The following is a 22,159-nucleotide window of genomic DNA, read 5'->3' as shown; positions in this document are numbered from 1 at the left end:
GAGTATTGTTGCTCCGTCTGGAACAAGTTTCCCCAGCTACCTGAGCGATAAGATTGAGCGAATTCAAAAGAGGGCTCTAAGTATCATCTATCCTCATCTTAGCTATAGAGAAGTTCTGAAAGAAACTAATTGTTCCCGTCTAGAAGATAATCGGCAACGCCTATGCAGCAAAGTATTAATTTTAAAAAGATTCAAGGTGGGGACGGTAAGCTGGCCTCCCTCATTCCCTAAAACAGAGCTCGCGGGCATGACCGGTTTTTGCTCGACAATAACAAGCTTTCTGCCTTTAAGTGTAACACAGATCGCTTTAAGCGCAGTTTATTTCCTTCTATTAGAAGTTATATGAGGAGGCTTTACAACGTTGTATCTCATTATTTTTCTATATTTGATGACTTTTTAGAAAAATCGTCATATTAATGTAAGTGGCTCAGTCCCCCGGTTATTCTTCGTTCTTCTTTCTTCAACAGAGATGTAAATAATATAACCCTTTTTTATCAATTCCTTTCCAATGTAAAATACGGAGTATTTCACAGATTGTGCATTTTTATATTATTCATAAACCATTTAAATAAATCAAAAAACACATAATTAATTATTCCCCACTCCGTTGGGGCCCAGTCTTCAAATGAATGATATGAATCGTCTGGTTCGCATGTCGAAGATCATAGAATATCGTTTCTGATAAAGCTTGATAATGCTGAATGTCATCGTGAATGACGAGTTGTCTTGAATCTTCGCTTGAATATTTCCTTATGAATGCTGAAGGTCGATCTGGGTCGTACATTGAACAATTAATGACCCTTTGAATAGTGGATGACGATATCTATTTTGGTCCGCAAATACGCGCCATAAAATCATAAATCAATGACTTTGCAACATAGAGACAATTTACGAATTTATAGATTTAGCCAAGCATAAAAGCGGAGTCCCCGTTTCTAGCCTCAGAAAGCAGTATAGTGTATATGGAAATAATTATGCTTCTGCATAAAGTACAAAATTAATCGTCATTAGTGTATGCAGTTTTTTTGTGGGAGGCGAGGTGGCCTCATGGTTAGTCGAGTGGTCCTGGTTCGGGGCCTGGCCGGGGACATTTTCTTGTGTTCTTGGGCAAGACACTTTACTCTCACGGTGCCTCTCTCCACCCAGGTGTATAAATGGGTACCGGCGTAATGCCTGCGATGGACTAGCATCCATCCAGGGGGGAGTATAAATACTCCTAGTCGCTTCATTCTACGGAAACCGGAAATAAGCGCTTGCCTAATGGGCCTTCCTTGGCTCGTAACAGATACTTTACCTTTACCTTTAGCGTATGCAGTTTAACAGTGATCAAACACCTCTGAGCTGACAGCAGTAAATAAACAAGCCTTGCAAACAAACCTGAAAATATATGCACAGTTATCTCTATCACCACATTTTCCGTTTGATAATCTAATCTGATAATCTTTTTATAATCTTTACACCCTCTCTCTTCAGTTTAGAGCAACAGCAACAATTCCTAATTGAAAAGTCAAGCTAAAGCGTAGTAATTCGCAACTAGTCAATCAGCACAAGCATAAGGATCAAAATTGTTCCTTTTCCTTGTGCTTGCGCTTATGCTTGCATTCGCTTGCGTCGTGTGAAAACGAAAAGCACCATAAGCACAAGAAAATTTGCTACGCGTCTGGCCAATTAAAGCACTCGTTCCAGATTCTCCACCTCTGAGCATTTAAACAAAATGAAGGATGCCGTGGTTGTCATTTAATGCTTATGTCGCCGTTCGTTTTCAGCATAGGCTACTTATGCTTGTGCTTGTGCGTGCGCTTGTGCTTGCGCTGCTATTGAAAACCAGGCTTTAGTGGTCTTAGGAGTCTTTGTTTTCAAGACACCCCGAAAATGGCAGGTTCGAGCTTATCAAACCGCTTTTCAAAGTCTTATCTGACCAAAAAGAACCTAAAATGACGCAAACATTGCCTTCAAGTGCATTCGTTGCGGCATGTAGTGCAATGCAATATAAATTTATACAGCATCGAGAGTTCGTTTACAATATGTCCGACGAGGACGTATAAGAAACATGGACCCCAGGTCCAGGGACCACCCCTGTGGACCTGGTCCATGGACCCCTTTATGGACCGGGTCTATGGACTACCCCTGTGGACCACCCTTCATATTGTAAATTCCGCACGTTTTACATGCAGAAAATATTAAGATGAAAGAGAGAAGTGGTCTTCGCACTCATCTGGACAGTTTAAGCAGGAGCCCATGATTTGGAGCGAACAACTTCCAAACTAAACCTATGTCATGGCATTTTTGCAGACCGATCTATTTTTGTGGACTACCTTTTCCTCAAAAAAACAAAGATACTTCCGGTTCGGTGATGTTATGAAGTCAAGTTAGTTTCTTGCGATTGGTCATTCGGACTCCAGCGGGAGTCTCATTCGCGGGAAATTCAATCTAAAAATAATACGGTCTGTGAAAACGCGGAGACAGGAATATAGGGCTGTTGTTCGCTCCAAGTTATGGGCTACTGATTTGAACAATTGTCTGTTATAGACACCTACACCACCTATTTGGTGGCTCCAAAGGGATTCATCTATAACCTGCACTTCAAATATACATTCATTTCATTCATCGAGTCCTTCAGCGGAACAAATGACCCCAATAAATTGACCTCCTCTTTATAGCTTATTAGGTGGTAGAGCATTGCATCACACAGGTCATGGGTTCAAACCCTCTTGGAACCACCAACCTCGTTCCCAGGGTCTCTCTTGTAGAGTTTTGAAGCAAGCAACCGTGGACAATCTTCCTGTCGGTGTACGTTGGATCAGTGGCTTGATCTGATCGGCGTTATTTCAAGTTGAGAAACTAAATATTTTAAGCAAGAGCCGATACAACGTAGATTTGATTTGATTTTAGTGGTGTACACCACTAAAATCAAATCAAATCTACGTTGTACTCTCTCTTGTAACCGGTTACAAGAGAGACTCTGGCAACGGGGTTGTGGAGGTCTGATCTGAATTTTCAGGTGTCTCTAAGAGACAATTGTTTCAATTGGCCAGATAAGTGTGAGGATCACTTCTTTCCTTCGTCTAAAGGTTTTTCTGCTTGTAACTTAATTACAGGATGAGGGGGAGTCCACAGGGGTAATCCATGAATCGCGTCCACGAAGATTAAACCGGGTCCACAGGGATGGTCCATGGAGCTGGCGTCCATTTTTTTTATACGTCCGTAACTCTGACGAAATAGAAGATGATAACAAGAAAAATCGCCAATGATGTCTTTATTACCTTACTTGCACACATTTAGTTACTCATTTTATCTACACTTTGCACTGGAATTTGCAAGTTTTCCTTATAGAATTTTGCAAATTAATTATAAAAATGTAGATGTAGATGCTGTAAGCTTGAATGGCGACGTGTGTGATTGTGTGGTTGTTGAAATATGCCAGAATCTCGGTCAACACGGAATTGCAAACGTTTTCAAGCCTTCTTCGTTTTTTTTAGCGAGTTTTACAAAATATGTGAGGGAGCGCTGAAGATGATAAAATGCCGGCATTTTCATCGATGGCTGTGAAATTTAGCGTGTTTACTGGGGAGATATGGCCCCAGTTTCCCTGAAAATCTCGTCTTTGTAGCTTTTATTACGCCTACATGATGGGCATTCTACTTCAGGTCATTTGAAGCCGCGGTCACGTCGCGGCTTTATTAAAGTTTTTGAACCCGCGGTCGACAGAGCGCAAAAACCGCTAGACATGCGCACTAGAATCATACTTGTGTTGCCGCCATTCCATTTTCAAAATGGCGGACGACAAATCAAAATCCACCACGTCATTGTGGAGGCTGTCACGCCGCTGCCGTTCCTCTGAGAAAATTTGCAAAAAGATGATCTGAATCTGCCATCATTCAACGATGCTTCAGAGCCGTCAGGGAAGAGATCGGACCAAAACCAGTTCGCCTAAAGCAATAGAGTTTTTGACCAGCTTCGAAGCTTCATTTGACGTTCGTTGTTTAGAGTTTTGCGTTTCTTAAGGTGGTCGGTTACTCTTTAAGCTCAGAACAGAGATATGTTGGAGGTAAATTGTTTTCGCGAAACATATCAAATATGACTTTTTTTTCGTTGATATGAAAATTTTTGAGAGGTGTTTAAAGGTGGAATTCCGATTTCATACACCAAGAGAGACTTTTTCAAATCGAAGTTTGAAGAGAAGCAGGTTTTTTACCGCTAGTGTTCGTCTTCACAGTTGTAACTGGTTTTACACAGAAAAGCGAAGTCCAGTGCCTTATACTTTCACGCCACTCGATATAGTTTGTGAGGTTTTGGGGTCGTAAGTTGTCCTGAAATGCATATAACTTACATGTATGTTTTTAACTTCGAGTTACTATCTTGTCGACATTGTTCATGTAATACAATGTGAGTTTTCTCGCTTTATAAGCCAAGGCGACAGAGCGGCTGCCTGTTATATTTAAAACAGCGGCAAATATTGACAACAAACCCTGTTATTTTTTCCCTTTAACAACGTTCATTGCTATGTTTTGTGTAACTAAAAATAAAATATGTCAACTGTCACATCTGACTGCTGGGGGATTGTGTGCTTTTTCAAGTTTATGGGACTCTTTGCAAAGGGCGAGTTAAGTTAATTCAACAAAGTAAGCTGCTTTTTCCATTTAGAGACTGAAAATGTCAGCAAAGGTGCTCTAGTTCAATGTGCAAAGCGCTTTTTTTGGCTTTTGATGCCAGCAAAACAGTTCACCACACTAGAAAAATTTTGAGGGCCACTTGCTACTGGCTCACAAAGACTACAGAATTTGCCACATGGATGAATACATTTCACCAATGAAGGTGAGTGATGGAATAAAATTACAATAGTCTGCCCTGAATTGAATTTTCCCTACCCCTCAATATAGATTCTACGCCCCCTTCTTTGTCAGTGCCAAAAATCTGCCAAGAGAACTGAAGCACCAAGTTACACAGAATTAGTCAGACAGGTAGAAAACCCTCAAGGATCAAAGGCAGGAGCTGGATATTAAGCAGAGAAAAATCAAGAACGAAAACAAAAACTTTCACAAAAAAACATGAAGGTAAGTATTTGGGTTTAGCTCATTTACGACAATGACATGCCAATGCCTTTGCAGTACTAACCCCCCCCCCCCCCCCTCTCTTCACCAAGACACACACACCACTGACAGCATTATATTGAGTGCCACAGGCTGTTGGCTGTAATCAGTAACACACTAAACATGCTTTATTTCATATTATTATTTACATGCACAGAACAAACTGCATTGAATGCGATGCACAACCCCATGAATTTCTCAAATTGCTTTTGGCCTATTACAAGACCTGTGAGAAAACCACACCAAAAAGTTAGCTCACTATAATAAGGTAAAACAGATATCATTTTCATAATGGTCATGCTCTACAATGTAGCTGTGTCACCGAACACCCAAGGTCAATAATTTTCCTATTATCCTAACAGTAAACACTTAATGACTTGTCCCGAGGGAAACAGTTCATTTTGTTTCCCTAAAAATTTCCAATGTTCCCCTGAGGCGCAGACGAGGGAAACAAAATGAACTGTTTCCTGAGAGACCAGTCATTAAGTGATTTGTTATATAGCACAAATAGGAAAACATGCAATGGGAACAGCAACGGTGGTCGTCGGTCAACATTTGCGGGCAACAGTGCACTGTTACCCTCTGACGTCATAGATTTTGCACTGGTGCCCGCTCAGAGACTTTTGAACGGCAAAAGTGTTATTGTTAGATGTCATGTGACCTTGAAGTAACCAATGAGAGCATGCGCTGCTGGGGGCAAAAACAGTTATACAACAAATATAATTATTATTCAACATAACACACTTTTGCAGGAAAAACAAGATCAGCAACAAAAATCAAATGTTGAATTGAGAGAAGAAAATGTCATGCTTCACAAAAAAGGACAAAGTTATAGAGACAACACAGTTTTCAAGAAAAATATTGGACTGACATAAAAATTAATACCATGCACATGTAACCCTGTGAAAAAGCACCCCAAATGCCTAAATTTCCAATATAGGTTTTAGTCAGAACAAACTTTTCCTTATCACAGACTTAATTCTTATGGTCGTTAATTTTCTTTCTAGTGCAAATAATATTGAACAAAACAAATAGTGTATTGTAATAATCAACTGATGTATGTTTAGTATTTTTTCCTTTCATTTTCCCGAATTTGTTCTCCACCTATATATATCTGTTTGGGTCAAGTTAGCAGAAAATTGGGGAATCCACTCAAAAGAGACACTTGTAATACCACTGGCAGTACTAAATCCTAACATTACTCAACAACAATGACAATATTACTTGTGTTCCTTTAATATATGTTTTACAACTAAAGGAGACACTGCATTTAGCTCTCTTGTGCACCATACAATTTCACAAGTCACTAGTCAACCACTAAACAAAAGGAGGAAAGAACTTATATGATCCAGACAAAATGGGAAATTTTGGTGGTGAACATTCTCCAGACCTGTTTGAAAATATCTTCCATGCCACAATGTATTTACAATATTGAAAAGGGTTTTCCGTGAACCAAGAAAGCTAATCTGCAGAGAGTAAAAGTAGGTTGCTGTACTGCTGCACAACCTCAGTTTCTTCGTAAATCAGGTATGGCTACCATTTCCAACAAACAAAAACAATGATAAAACCATTACACAGAAAGTGAATAATGACAGTGTAAGTACAAGGGGAAAGATAATACCTTACATTATGAAATTTTGAACCACCGATACTGTGTTTTTAGCTTTCTGATTGGTTCACTCACTCTCAGTTAACAGCTCTTATACAGTATGACATAATATGGAAACTGATTGCGTCAAGTGTTACCACGCTGGAAACTGATTGGCTTTAAATTTGTCCAAGTGTTAAGAATCAAATGAAAATTTAATAAAACAATAATTAATGGATATAATTGAGTGGTTGATCTCATATCAACATGCACTCATGGAATTATAATAATATTATTGTTCATTATTGTCTTGTGCTATAGGAATTATATGCTTATTAGTATAATTACTGAAAGTTCTCTGCGCTGATTGGTTGTCATTGAGATGATTATTCTTACGTGATAATCACCTAAGCGGTTTTTCAAAATAGCCACAAGCTGTTTTGTTGAGGTGACAGACGAATAAATTAGTTGTTTTAAAGAAAATGTGTATTATTCAAATAATCAACTATGTAATAGGCGATTTGCATGATGGCATCATTTACTAAGAAATTGAGTTGCTTCTATTGTCAGGCAAATTTAAATTATTGTTTCCGATATTCCCTTAGACTCTATGAATGTTGGTGAATAAAAACCTCAACTTCATCTCGGTTTTTATTAACAGATATTCACCTTGCCTGCGGCGAATAATAATTGTTAATAATTATTATTTGGTGTTCATACTAATTTTTAGTGTTAAAGAATTTTCAGTCAGGGGTACGCATCTAACTAAAGCTGTAAGGCTTATTATTATTATTATTATTATTATTATTATATAATGTACCTGAAGTGTTTGCATGCTTCCAAAGATTTACTGCACAAATGTTTTTGTAGCCGTTTTGCAAACTTACAATTATAAATGTGAAAAAGTTGACCAATAAGGTTACTCTGTTACAGTAATGTACTTTTCTGGGCTGTTCCACAACTGATCATGGTTTCTGCAAAAATATTTGCGAGGAACAGCAACAAAAACCTCGCACAGATCGATGGCATTTAACAGTCAAGGTTACGTGACGTGGAAATTGTAAATCCCAGGTGTTAAGAAAATTCAACTTTGTGGCTGAAGTTCACTCACAGTTCATCTGCAGCAAGAAACCCAGTGGACGATTTTATACGATCAAAGTTGTATGACCGCGTTACAGTTCTCAATAACGTACAACGGCCAGCCAAACTTATTTTCAAAAGCAAAAACCTTTCGTCCATCAAGACCAAGTTGCTCCTGTAGTTCCCGAGAACAAAGAAGAGTTTCGTTGCCAGTTCGCTGGTTTCTGTAAGATTTTTAAACAATCTGGGGGCAGACCAACACCCAATGTCAAGAAAATTCACAGTAGCCAAAACCAACAAAATGATACAAGAGGACGCATTGCTACTTGAAATGCAGACTTGCGAAGTAATCAATCGTGTGTCCTCGACCGTTGATTTGGAATCGCTGAGTGTTCTCTCCGACCTTGAAAAAAATTCCTCTGGCACCCAGGGTATGAGTCGGCTAACTTTCCACAAAATTTGACGAATGTTAGAGTGTTATTCTCCACTTCGACCACTGTCTCGATCACTTCGAATCTTAAGAGTTTGCGCAGGCGCAGTTACGCGAAAAAAGCCATTTTACGTCATTATTCTCTAGCCAATCAGCGGTTTTTGCGCTCTGTCGCCGCGGTCACGTCGCGGCTTTATTACTGGGTTGCCAAACCCAGTCGGAAAATGGGTAGATTTCCGTTTTAGTATTTTTTTCCGTGTCGGTAAAAGTCTCGCCTGTCACTCCCCTGCTAAGTGGTGTCTTTGTGCATAGAGTCTTCTGTGCGTATTTTGTTAGGTTTGAGGGGGCTGGGGTAATGCGTAGCTTGCTCTGCACAATTAACCTGTATAATGGCGTCGGAAGTCATTGTAACGCGAATGGCGTTTTAGTACATCTTTAAAGAAAATATACCCATATGGAGCTCAAGAATGGAACGTCAAGACAGGCGGTGAAACATAAAGATCTGGAATCTTAAAAGCGACGAGTAATGGACTTCGACAGCGTGAATCTTTCGCCCGTCGAGCCGAAATCAAAATATGCTGTACTTCTAATATTTCGCCAAGCCTAAGGTGGTGTTACGTACAACACTGAAACCAAATGGAAATTTCTCTGGTAACTTACGGGTTCAACAAAGACAGAGAAGGAATCGAACACCACAGGTAGATCTGTGATCTCTGTTGTGTGTCTCACAGTGTTTACTGACGTCGCATCTATTTAAAGTTTGCCTGTTTGTCTGGCAAGTAACATTCATTTTGTACTCAACTCTGCAAAGGTTAAAAAAAATTGTAAATGTGACAGGGAAAAATTACTTGAATGAAAGCTTGTTGTCTCTTTTGTGCTTTATTATTTACGGTCAAGGTTCTTTCGAAAAGGGTTGAATGTGAACTGTCAGAAATTTATTTAATTGCATCAGCTTTGTGATTGTGTGTTTCACTTGCACGCACGCAACTGAAATAGGAAGGGTTTCTTGCCTCTTATAGCAAATATGTTGCTTGTTTCAATAAATGTTTCGGTGGAAAATATTTCTGTGAAATTTCCAGCTTTTGTAAAGTTATCATGTTGTGTAATTTTCGAGCTTAGCAAATTTGCATACGTGTGGAAATGTGATACGGGGAGAATTTTTGTGGTAACGCTTAAGTCACGAAAATAAACAGGTCTGTTGGAAGCGTGCTTGAGTTTCAACAAAATGACCCCCAAAATCGGCAAAAGATTGTGACGCTAATGAATAATAAAGTAGCTGCTATTACCAAAACGATGAACCAGAACCTCTGAGAGTTGGGCGATTGTGATCTTTGTGTTGAATTCGCTCATTTCTTGTCAAAATTTATAACAATCGAAAGAAAAAGAAAACTAACAAAAACAAAAACCCGGTAGCTTGGCATCATTTGACACAGTTGCTTCACTGTTTCGCGAGTAAACATGCCGCGGTAAAATAACGCGGTAACTTGATCAGAGCACCCGCAGAATTCGATGTGCGATTTACTCGGTGCAGCCAAACTTGTACAATTACAACAAAACAACTAAAATCTCCCAAACTGTTTTTCGCTGATGGTAACTTTTTATATTCGTGGTTCAAAATTAATGTTGTTTTCATGTCGTAGATTTTGTTACCGATGGCAAAATATTTTATTCTCGATCGACCGTCCTGAAACTTCCTTCTGCTCTTCTTAAAAATTGTGTATCCATATTTATTTACTTTTACATCAATATTTGTTTTGCATAAAGCAAGCTAACAAAATCTGTATCTTGCTTGGTTCGCAGTTGATAGCATGAAAATAGAATTTTCGGTCCTATGCTTCTGTTACTGAGTGGTATATTTCTTACTAACCCCGCCGAACAGGTATTAACTTCAGCTTTCAACTTCAGCTTTCAACTTTTGTTTGTAAAGCTGTCAGATGCTGTCAGTGCACGCTTACACTTGTGGTGGAAAGAAGTTGCATGATCAACATGTCAGCCCAGAAGCCAATGTTTCTCGATTCCCTTTTATTTTCTTCAATCTCTCTGGGTTCAGTACTTTGCTAGTAACCACATGTCTTCTCAAGGGGCTATTTATCTAAGACTTCTACCATGGCGCTACAATGATAGACAATACCAAAACAATATCGTGTACTGTTAGACCTACATATTCCGCAAAGACAACTGTCAACATGTCATCCCAGAAGACAATGTTTTTCACTTCCCATTTATTTTCTTCAATCTTTCTGGGCTCAGTACTTTGCTAGTAACCACATGTCTTCTCAGGCTATTTACCCAAGACTTCTACCATGGCACTACAATGATAGACAATACCAAAACAATATCGTGCACTGTTAGAGCTACATGTTACGCAAGGACAACTTGAATCTCCTGGAAGACAACACACAGCTTACTTGACTTTATGGAATAAATCGCTGTGTTACTTCACTACCACACGTAAGCAATGCATGTCAATTTTTTTTAAAGAGGACAGGAATTTCGTCTTTCTGACAAATGATTAATTAATAGGCCGGTAGCCAGGTTTTTAACCTCAGAAAAGGATCTGTTTCGTCGTACGAACGTGTGAGGACCTGTGAGCCAAGGGGCCCCTGCTGGTATGGCTTCTGGTATGACTTCTGGTATGACTTCTGGGTGACCCTCCCTTCCCTTCCCCCCCCCCCCCCCCCAAACTGGAAAAAAATTGCGTGGAACGCTGCACGTACCACAGGCAACCCAGTGTACCCTCATGGAGGGTCTAGTTAAAGTTTTTGAACCTAAATTTAACACTAAATACACCAGAAAGGATAAAGAAAAGGATTTTGGTTCATTGGATGGAATTCCAAGCCTTGAAATCGCTGAAAAGGTGAGAATATTTTCTTGTAAACGTCCGCCGTGGCCGAGTCACGTTTCGCCTCGTGGTACTGCACAAAATTTTGTTATCTAAATCTTACATATTTACCTTAATTACATGTGCGGCGTATTATTTCATCGTCTGGGATGAATGTTTTGTCGAAAAATTGGGCAGCTTCTGCAAGTACCGAATCAGAAATTACGTAAAACGAAACAAACAAAAGACAGAAAACAAAACAACTCCAAGTAAAGACTTATCCCAAGTGACCAAAAACACATTGATTTCCGGTACCTGTCGAAACACCCAAAAATTGGTAATTTGGGTGGTTTTTGGTCAACAGACGTTAATTATACGTAAAATGATCGGCTAAACTATAAAATACAGGGCCACTTACGGTTACATGTTGGAAAGAGCGGCTTGGCGGCTCGCCAGTCAAGACTGAAGAGAATGTATATTTGCTTCTGGATGGCTCATCTCTTACGAGTCATGTCAGATACAGTGGCTCGGCGGCTCACCAGTCAAGGAGAATGAGAGTATGCGGCTCGATGGCTCGTCACTTTCGGATCATGTTAGATCACATGTGCCCAAAGCTCAGTGTGAGCATGGCCGACAAAATATAAGGATTTGTATGAGAATCCCGATAAAAAGTTTGAGAAGATAATTATGTGAAAAAAATCTCAAGCCTAACCTTATTGCAATCGTGGATACTTGTAGCTTCCTTCCTGTGTGGTTATTTTCCAGATCCGACGCGATTTGAGCCATTTCTCAATTTTGTGGTTGTCAACGGTAATTATAATAAAATCCCAAGGCTGGATACAAATTCTCAGGTGCCACCAATTTGAGTCAAATATTCCTGGAGAAAATATTCCCACGGTCACAATTTCACATCAGAATCAATTGACAAAGATTGAACTTTCATCTCAACCCATCAACACAATAGCAGTCCTGCGAGCACGTCAGGCGGTGAACATTGCAACAAAACAGATTGCGAAGGTGGTGCTTTATCACCAAAGTGGCCACGGCTTTGACCGTTGATAGTAAACTGACTCTTAGCCGGGTGACAGATCGTAGTTAGTCAACCGAAACTTTCTTTATTCCCCTGGGTCTCCTGGCATGACTGCATTGACTCAGTTGTCAAATCACAGTCACGCTTCCTTGGTGTTGACAAAGTTCAAACACATTCGCAAAGCTGGAAAGCATTGGAAGATGCAAAGTCAAAATGCCCAAGTAAACAAAGGGTTTGGATTGTTGAGAATGTTGCTGAGAATGATGCCGAGTTCACATGCAGTTGCTGAAGACGGACTCCCACCCTGTGAGCAGAATCTCTTTAAAACTCACCAGAGGGTGAGAAAGAGAGGCTCTGCAAAAATCGTCTCTAGTCTTTTAAGTTGCCGCATCCCAAGTTTCTGGGCTAGTCACTCCGGTCAAACCGGTTTAGGCAGCATGCGCATCATATTTTTGACAAGGCAAAGGTCAAAGTGGAGCCTTCAGTATGAAAATCAATATGGCATCCAGGAGTGCAATTGAGACTTGGCTTGGGTTTGAGACTGTCTCCAAGCAACGGCTTGCGCATACTCAACCTAGACTTTACACAAATTCCGCAGGGTCCTTTTTTTCTTGTTTCTCTGTTGGAAGGGTGACAGACTCAAGGAAATTGCACGTGTTTTTTTAAACGAAGTTATGAAATTAATAACATACTGAGAAACACTTAGCATGTAATTAAATTTACAGCAAACACACCTGACATCCGGAGAACTGAAACAGACGTCTTTATCTCCTTTCAGTTGCGAACGGCAACCTGAACGGTAATTACAGAATGGAGACATAAAATAAGGGAGTGATGCAAATACAAATAGCAACAACTGACAAACGGGTAATGGCACAAAAAAAAAGGAATAGTGACGTCGGAATCTCAAGTTCGAACGTAATTTGGTCCAACTTTCAGTTCCAAAACACATTGTCAGGCCATAATGTTACAAGCATGTGACTGTTCCTGCAGCATTGAGAGAGAAAAATTGTATGATGCCTTATGAGAGATCAGTCATCAGTCCAGGGGACCATTGTATTCTGGCAGTGAAAAAGTGATTTGTCATGTTTTTTCAAAAGTCATTTTTTAGGAACTTTTGTTTATATTTACTTTGTGAAGTATGGCAAAGAAATGCTTGAACTTTCCTTTATGGTTTGTCTTGAAATTAGCAAAATTGGTTAAAAGTTGATATGCATTTTAAATTAAATCTGCAATTCTACTGGGCCAATTTAAAAAATTAAAGATTGTATGCATGCTTTTCTCTCTTATGACTGTATGAAGATCATTTGAATGATGTGTATGAAAATCATGTCTCATCCAGACAATTAGTTCAGACATATACTGCATCTCATCATATCTTTCCTCTCTTTAGCATCCTGTGAAAAAGATGCTCTTGGGTTAGAGAAAGGATTTATTCTTGATGGACAGATAACATCTTCATCTGATCTCAGTTCCAACACACCAGCCAAAAATGGGAGATTAAACTACACAGCAGGATTATCATGGTGTGCATCAACGAGCAACAGTTTTCCGTATCTAGAGATTGATCTACAGTCACTTCATATCATCTGTGCTGTGTCAACTCAGGGGAATTCCAAAGCAGATCAGTGGGTAAAGACATACAATCTACAGTCATCCACGGATGGAACAACTTGGACAAATTATACAGCACGAGGGCAAGTTGGATTTAAGGTAGCTTAATTTGACACACACTGTATCCATGCTTGAATAGGATTGGTGAACCATGCAGTTTAACCTTAGGGTTGTTCTCAGATTTCTTTGAGTTGACAGCAAGGTAATTAATGATTGAGATCTGCCCGCATCACTGTGATCATTATTATTTTGCCAACATTGAGAATACTTTGCTTCATTTCCTGTGAATTGATCATTGCAGTTTTTTTTTGTCATAGTAATAATTATTGTGAAATGCTCCAAATAAGGGTTAATTTATATGATTAAAATCTAAAGTGATTGGTTATAACGATAACTGCTGATTATAGAGTTTCAGTGGAAACTTCAACCGGAATACCATTGTAAAACACGTTTTGTACCATGGAATGGTTGGTAGATATGTGCGTTTTGTTGCTGGAAGTAAACACGGGCAAGCTTGTTTAAGAACAGAGATCTTTGGAGCACCAAGGCGTGATATTAAAGGTACAGTACAACTGTAGGTTTGACAAACTGCCGAGGTGCTGAGAAATGACTTTACAATGTAGTCTTGAGGAGTGTATGTTGTATCAAGGTTCTTTTCTATGCGGAGTTAACATTTTTTGATAGTTGTGGACCAATCAAGGAACATTAATGTTTGTAAGATCGTTAAGATTTGACTGGACAACTGTATCAGTGTGTCAGAGTAACAGTGAACATAAAAGAAGGATTGTTTGAAGCTTGGTCATGGAAGCCTAGCATTTTTTTAATGGTCTGTGTTTTTGACACCTTTTTATTACTAAGGCTTCTTCACATTCTGCCATGGCCACTAGACGTACTGTGTCTTGTTTATTCTACATTGTATACTTCAGTTCTATTTAATTTCTTTAGAGCTTGAATTTGTGTAGATGCTGACAGTATCCTTTGTTTCTTTAATAAATTACTGTTGTAGATGAACATGTTTCTCTTTATTTGTTCAAGGAAATGTTGCTCTTTTCAAGCCCAGTGATCAAAGTAGCACATTCAGTACATTGTTCTCCAGCTATGCTGTGGATGGTGGAAAGGCAACTAATGTTAGGTTCTGTGCCCACACTGGAGACGCAGGAAATACCAACCCATTTTGGAGAGTGGACCTGGGGCGAGTGGAGCATGTAGCTAAAGTGCGTATACTCAACAGAGATTGCTGTGCTGATCGATTAGACGGAGCTGAGATAAGAGTGGGTCAGTGGTACATTATTTTACTGTGACATTTTACAATCAACAGCAACATTTACTCTGCAGATTTTAATGCATGAATGTGAGGAGATCCTCTTTGCTGGAATTCAAGTTGACCATTTCCTCAATACCTGTACGAACAGCAGAATGCTCTTCCAGCACTGCGCAACTTCATATTTTAGGTTGCACAGTGCTTATGCGTCCTTTATGCGATGTTCATGAGTTGACCAAGCTTCAGAAGCAGAATATCGAGCGCTGCAGAAAGGTTGCAATACTTAACAACGAAAAAGCAATGGTAAAGCAGTGCTGTATATCGTTGCTTAACAGCTTCGACTAAAAACCATTTTTAGGAAAAGTTTGGAATGTTTAAGAGCGTCAAAGCAATGCTCATGCACGCAGCGCTGTACATCATTGCTCAAATGCTTCAGCTAAAAGATAATTGTATGTAAAAGTTTGCAGTGTTTAACAAGGTGAAAGCAATGCTTAATAAGCAGCTTTGTCAGTGCATCTTAAATTGCCTTAATGTCAGGGCTATACATGTAACTGAAAGATGTCTATAATCAATGGCTGTCAGTACGCAAGGTATATCCAGTCTTTAAGGTTTATAAAAATTCAACTGAAGTCAGAAATACATTCTCATTAAGATGTTGTATTCTGTGGAAAATTGTGATTTTAAATCTTGTACTATATGGCCGGTGCTTATATATAAGCCCAACATGATCGATCCAAAAAGATTTTAATGTCAAGGGAAATAGAGGCCAGCAAAGTACACCACAATTATTTTGCATTTTCGGTCCAAATGGAGCGATAGTTTTAGCCACCCCCTTCAGCGACCCGCGATAAGACTCACGAATTGACTCACTATTGATCACCATTTTGCCCATTGACCAATCGCAGGTTGCTAAGCGATCTTCAATGGTTTGTATAAAGAGAGTTCTGAACAATGCATCACTCAATGGCTCTGGAAGCAAATGTTTGCAGATTTTGGTGGCCCTTAAATCCTTCTCAGTGTACAAGGGGCTCGAATAAAGAAGACAAATGGGTAGCGGAGGTATTGTCCGTGATTTGCATGGGATTTCGAGGCAATCAAAGCCTTGGGGACGAATTTATGGCCTTTTTCCTTCGATGATTTTGTTTGGCAGCTTTGTCTCGGTGCCAAACCTTGGGAAAGAAGAGGAACCAAAAACCGTCTAAATCGCTCTAAATCGACTCAAATACCGTACCAGAATCAAATAAATATAAGACTGAAGCAAGGTAACATGTTTTTAATTTTAATTCGTCAATAATTTTCAGAACTTTGAGGAAAATCGTTTTACCCATACAAATCCTTATATTTCTACTCTCGCGCGATATAGTACTGTACAGTACGGATACTCATATATCAAGCTTGGGCTACCTACAGTGTACATGTATAGAGACACACGAAATGATGAGAGAACTGCAATATATTAAATCAGATAGCTGTGTGAACAATATCATCTTTCGTGACGGTTTTAAAGAATCCTGCTCGCATCATGATCAGTTAATGTAACAATGCTGAAGTGAAGAAGCTCTCTGGGTAGAATATTTTTGTACATTATACAGCTCATTATATATATAGCTTGCCTGTAACTCCTCCACTATGCAAAATAAATTTAATTGATATTCTTGATACTTTTGCTTGTACCCATTTTTCGATTGATCGGCTTGTTGTTGGTGGCCATTAAATTAGAAGGCTTCTCAAGGTACCTTTTTTTAGTCCAATTAAGATGGAAAAACCTCTCGCATCACGCGACATCCTCCCTGCAGCGTTAAAGCAACGCGAAGCTACATGTATTAAAGCAGCTCTCTTGCAAAACGTCTGCAACGAAAGGGTCGCTAATGCATCACCAATGCAGCCACCATTCAGACGTCCTGCAATGCTTAGGAAACAGTCTCCTCGAGCAGCGTTGGTGAGTCGCAAAAGCAGCACTGCTAAAAAGTTGTTTGTTTCAAGTGCAGCATGTTCACGGCCCCGCTGCAGCGCTTTTAAAAGTGACTTTGAGATGTCTTTGAGATGTCTTACGCATAGTCATTTTTCGAAACTTCCGCAGTGCTATCGATGCAGCCATCATGCAACCTTTCTGCAGATATAAGGGCAACGCTGGTCAGTCGCTAAAGCAGCGCTGCGTTAAGGTTGTTCGTTTCGTACGGGTAGGCATTGCATCACTCTTCAAAATAATCATCATGAACAAACAGAAATAGACCTTTTTCTAGGGCAACACTTAAAATAAATTATCATCACCATGTTCAGTCATATTAGGTTCTTGTAATAAGGTGTCCATTTCCACAGCAATTAAATGGAACTTAGATAAGAGTGGGTCATTGGTACATGATTTTACTGCACCATTTTTGCAATCAACAGCATGCAATATTTACACTTCAAATATTAATAATTACTGTACAGTAATTGCACCCAAATAAAGAAAAATAGGCACGCATTGCGTACGTGTGGTAGTGCAGTTAAAGACAGCATTTTATTCCATTATTGTCAAGTGAGCTGCGTTTTGTCTTTCTGGAGATTCAAGTTGTCTTTGCATAATATGTAGTCCTAATAGTACATGATATTGTTTTGGTATGATAATCATAAATCATTATAGTGCCATGGTAGATGTCTTGGGTAAATACATGTAGCTCCCCTGAGAAGACATTTGGTTACTAGTTAAATACTAAACCCTGAAAGATTGAAGAAAATAAAAGGGAATCGAGTTGAGAAACAAAAACGTTTGTAAACAGTGTATGACCCGTATTCACTCACTGCTGGCATAGCTAGCCTTTATTGAATTTAGCTGGTTTTTTATAGATGGTGACTAGTGACTGGAGCAGAAGTGTCTGAGTGTTATGCTAATAGGCCTTATGCATGATGACGTCATGTGCTAAAAAATTCACCACCAAGCCTCGTTTGCACAAAATTATTCACATCATCTGGACATACAATACTGTTTGAACATGGGTTTTCTTTACAAGTTTGTTCCTTTGGGATTCAGCTCATGCTAAAATTTCGAAGTTTGATTTTCGAATTCGAGGCTTGGTGGTGAAATCAGCTAGTCAGACGTCATCACGCATAGGGGCTATTTGATAATTCTTAACTTTTTCATTACAAGGAGATTCAACTGCTATTGGAGGAGCAACCAATCACCTTTGTGCTAGTGTCACTCATATTCCAGAGGAACAAGAAAAATATTTTTTCTGCAAACCGATAGCATCTGGCAGATATGTGTCCATCCGAATTGCTGGCCATCCTAAAGATGTGGTAGTTTGTGAGGTTGAAGTTTATTCTACTTACACACACAGTAAGGTTTTCTTTTAAAATTGTTCCATTAAAATTAATATTAAATTTTGTTTGCATTTACCAGTATTATGATTGTTTTTGAATTCGTTCGATCGATTTGTTGTTTTTTATGAAGCTCTTATACATGTAGTTTTTTTCGGTTTACGACATTATTATGGAAATAAATACCCAGTCTGTTGCAAATTTACAGACTGTGTTTATTTTAAAATAGTCTATGCAACTGCATGTACTGTTTATTGTAAGCTTTGATGAAATGGCTGCAACACATGCTTTACATGGGTAGTCCAGATGTTTGTGTAAGGTGGGTTTTTAATAATAAAATGAGACTGGATGACAGCATGTTTGTCCCAGATTCTACTTATCATTTTTCCACATCATTTACATGCATTTTCACACAATCCCATGCAAACTACAGAATGTAATGGACCATAAGTACATGTAGGAACTTAATTCAAAGCTATGCGTTGCTTATAATGGCATTCATTTTAAGACCGCCAGTAGTTTGGAGTTTTTCTCTTTTGTCTCATGTTTTGGGCATTTTCTTTTAGATTTGGCCCTCAATCAACCAGCTGAGCAGGTTTCCACAGCTTTTGGCGGAGTAGCATCAAGAGCTGTGGATGGAGACACGAGAACAAATTATCCCAGTTGGACCTGTACGCACACTGATTTTGCAAAGGATGCTTGGTGGAGAGTGGACTTGGGAGCATCTGTTCCTGTTGCTGAAGTTGTTATTGTTAACAGATACTGTCGCCCTCAATTGGATTGTGTAGCATTTATGGATTCATTTCAAATTAAGATAGGTAAGGCAAACATTCAATCAACAAGATTGTTCATAAACAAGGCAAGAAGCCCCCAAGTTTTTATTTTTTCTTGTTTTTTTGCTGTCATTTTTTATGTTGTCAGCTTCTCCACTGATGTTCATATTAAGTGCCAAAAAGAAATGATAAGGCAGGGATAGTGGTCCTATCAGAGGACTATCAGAGGACTTCTATCAGCACCAGAAGAATGGGCCTCACTGGTCACTGTGTCCGCCACCCTGAGCTGGTTGCATCAAATCTCATCCTCTGGGAACCAAAGCAGGGGAAGACCAGCAACCACTTACATCTATAGACACCCTTAGAAGAGATACTGGACCCAGTAACACAGGCGAGATTCGCGCCCTTATGAACAACAGGGACCAGTGGAGAGCAGCCATCCGTGATTCCTGAGTTGGTGTTGGCTAATACCCTCATCTATACAGATTGATGATACTAGTAGTCGTCGTAGTCGTCGTAGTCGTCGTAGTCGTAGTAATGGCATTGAGCCAGTTTTGCTGAAATTAAGATTATTGTACACGAGGGTGTGATTAATTACAGTACACATGACAATGTTTTACTTTTATATTTTGCCTCCTCATATATATTGCTGGTCAGGGTTTCATGGAATTTAAAATCAAACAATTTTAAAGTGAATAAGGAAATAACATTATTAAACAATATCAGCTTGTTAACCTCGCAGTAGTGGTGGGAATCGGTTGAGATTTCACAATCGATCATCGGAAATAATTGGATTGCCCCAACCGATCAATCATCGATTTTAATCGGAAAAATCTACCAATAAGCATTCCATGCATTTTTCACCTACGTAGAAGTCAAAGTGATAGCTTAAAGTCTTTAAACTGTTTTTAATGTTATTAGTAATCATTTTTATTTCAACTTTAACAAAAGCTACATCACTACTAAAAGTGTGTTACAGTGCTGGAATTGGATGAATAAACTCGATCAATACAGTGTTCTTTTACAAACTCAACTGTGTCTCTGAGTAATGAAATCCCTAGCAAACAACATAACATGAACTGGCAAGTCATTGCTTCATCAACTAAAATTTTCTCTCTAAAACAGCCCACTGAGTGCTTCAAACACAAAGTACTACCACCAAAGGCTCATGTTCTTCGTAAGAAAATGAACATGTCAACATTACTAGGCTCATGCGAGCCCTTTTTTTGCTCACAAGATTTCCTGCCAGGCTAAACACCCTTTCTGAGGGTACTGATGAGGCTGGTATGGCAAGATATTTTCTGGCAAGAATACTCAGATGTGGAAAGAACTGCTGGTTTTTCTTCCACAACAGTAAAAAAGGTCTTGGTCCATAGGAGTAGAGTGCAGATATTGACTGACTTCGTTTGCCACAACATGCTGATTTGATGTCACACTCTCCCCTGTGCACATGATATCTTGCAGCCAGTCATCCATGTCAGCTGATTGTGCTTTCTTGGGTGGGCTTGGCTGACTAGGCTCATTAATGTCGTTAGACTGCTCAATAGGGGTGGCATCTGATTGATCTAAATCAGTAAACAAGGATAGAGTGGTTCCTTTTGCTGTCTAACGGTACTCTGACTGTCCTCTTCTGGCTCTTTCTTAACAATGAATTCCCCCAAACTAACATTTTGAGCCTTTTCCAACAGTAGCTTATTGGCCAGTTCCTTTTCAAAAGGAGACAGGAATTCTAAACTTTTAGTAAAAAGATTTAACTCACACACCATCAAGGATGGGCATTATCTTGTGCATACTAGGAACCTGCTCTGCAGATACAATGGTAGTCACCTTCTGAAAAGGATCTAGAATCATAATAAGCCTCTCTGCAAGGTGATGCTCCTGAAAATTGTACACACAGTTTTTAATTGTAGTTGTTGCAGCTTTGTGAAGTGTTGAGTCATAGGCCATGGCCAACAAAGCAGGTGTTTGCTCCACCAAACGGCTGAGCATAGCAAGGGTGCTATTCCATCTAGCTGGGACATCATTGGTGAGTTTGTGTCCAACTGCATCACTACTCAGCAGCAATTTCTGCTTAACCTTCAAAGTATCAGAAGTACTTGATGACTGATGGAAGAAAGTGAGAAGCTTCCTTGCTTTAGCACAATGACGAGAGACCTCAGGAACTTCAAAACACTTCTTAACAACAAGATTAATTCTATGACCACAGCAACCAAATCTCACCCACTGCAACAGCTCAAAAGTTTTCTTTTCATTTGCAGCATTATCAGTAACTGCAGTTGGAGTCACAAAGCTCCATTCTTGCTGTCTCTTTTAGACTGGAGGCAATGTTCTCTGCAGTATGGCTTCCTTCAAAAAAAAAAAAAAAAGAAACGAATTTTAATCTGTGAAATTCACTCCAGGTAAACTACAATAAAAAGGTTGCTCAGGGCAGTAAGCACATGGCAAAACTAGTGTCTCATTGGTTAACAACTATCACATGACATCGTAACACCCTTCCTTTAGTGAAGTAAGGAAAGTATTCAAAACAGGAACAAAAGACAGGAATCTTGCGATAAACAAGTCTTAAAATGTTCTTCTGAGAAGCAAACGCAACAATGCATGAAGAAAACTATGAGCCTGTGAACTGTACACAAAGTGGGCACTATTTCAAAGACCTTAGGTTGAAATAAAACGTTTATAAACAGTTCAATGTTCTTGAATGAAAACTAAGTCATTTTTAAGTCCTTAAAATGAGCAGGGAGTTTGATTTGACGTCTGCTTCTAGTTACTGTTTCTTTGCTTGGCGTATTCCTCCAGTCTAGAAGTACTAAGTAAAAGATGGTTCCATTTTGCTTAGATTTCTTCATTAGCGGTATTACTTTCTTCACATTGTCCTCTACGCAGCCATTTCCTTGTGGATAATTGGGTGAACTTGTGACTATTTCAAAGTCATAGTCCCTTGCAAAGTTTCTGAACTCTTTCCGAATCAAAGGGTGGACCACTTTCACTAGAACACGTGAGGTATACCATGATTGGAGAAATGGCATTTCAATCGGGTAATTACTGCTTTCAACTGGCACTCTTCCTTTCCAAATGATCAATCTCAAAGTAGCCAGAATAATAATCAACTGTACACAGAAAGTCCTTCTCGTTTACTGCAAGGTGGATATATATATGTATGTATATCACAACC

At 39.2% G+C, this 22,159-nt stretch overlaps 1 protein-coding gene across 3 annotated transcripts in view; it reads left to right on the top strand.

Moving 5' to 3' along the window:
• Positions 1–22,159, top strand: part of LOC138022880 (uncharacterized) — a 65,579-nt gene that overhangs the window by 3,226 nt on the left and 40,194 nt on the right. For 2 of the 3 annotated variants that reach the window (XR_011126665.1, XM_068869880.1), the window contains exons 2-6: positions 13,433–13,752; positions 14,061–14,214; positions 14,689–14,928; positions 18,045–18,233; positions 18,781–19,032. Coding sequence is in view for 2 of the 3 variants with exons in the window: in XM_068869880.1 (XP_068725981.1) it covers positions 13,433–13,752; positions 14,061–14,214; positions 14,689–14,928; positions 18,045–18,233; positions 18,781–19,032 (1,155 nt within the window). In the remaining variant the exon portion in view is untranslated. Of the gene's footprint in view, positions 1–8,472; positions 8,887–13,432; positions 13,753–14,060; positions 14,215–14,688; positions 14,929–18,044; positions 18,234–18,780; positions 19,033–22,159 lie in introns of those variants that run through there. The other variant, XM_068869881.1, reaches the window with a different exon arrangement.

This window comes from Montipora capricornis, chromosome 11, assembly GCF_036669925.1.
Source record: "Montipora capricornis isolate CH-2021 chromosome 11, ASM3666992v2, whole genome shotgun sequence".
NCBI lineage: Eukaryota > Metazoa > Cnidaria > Anthozoa > Scleractinia > Acroporidae > Montipora > Montipora capricornis.
Note: the sequence above shows the minus strand (reverse complement) of the source record. Positions and strands in the feature narration are given on the sequence as shown.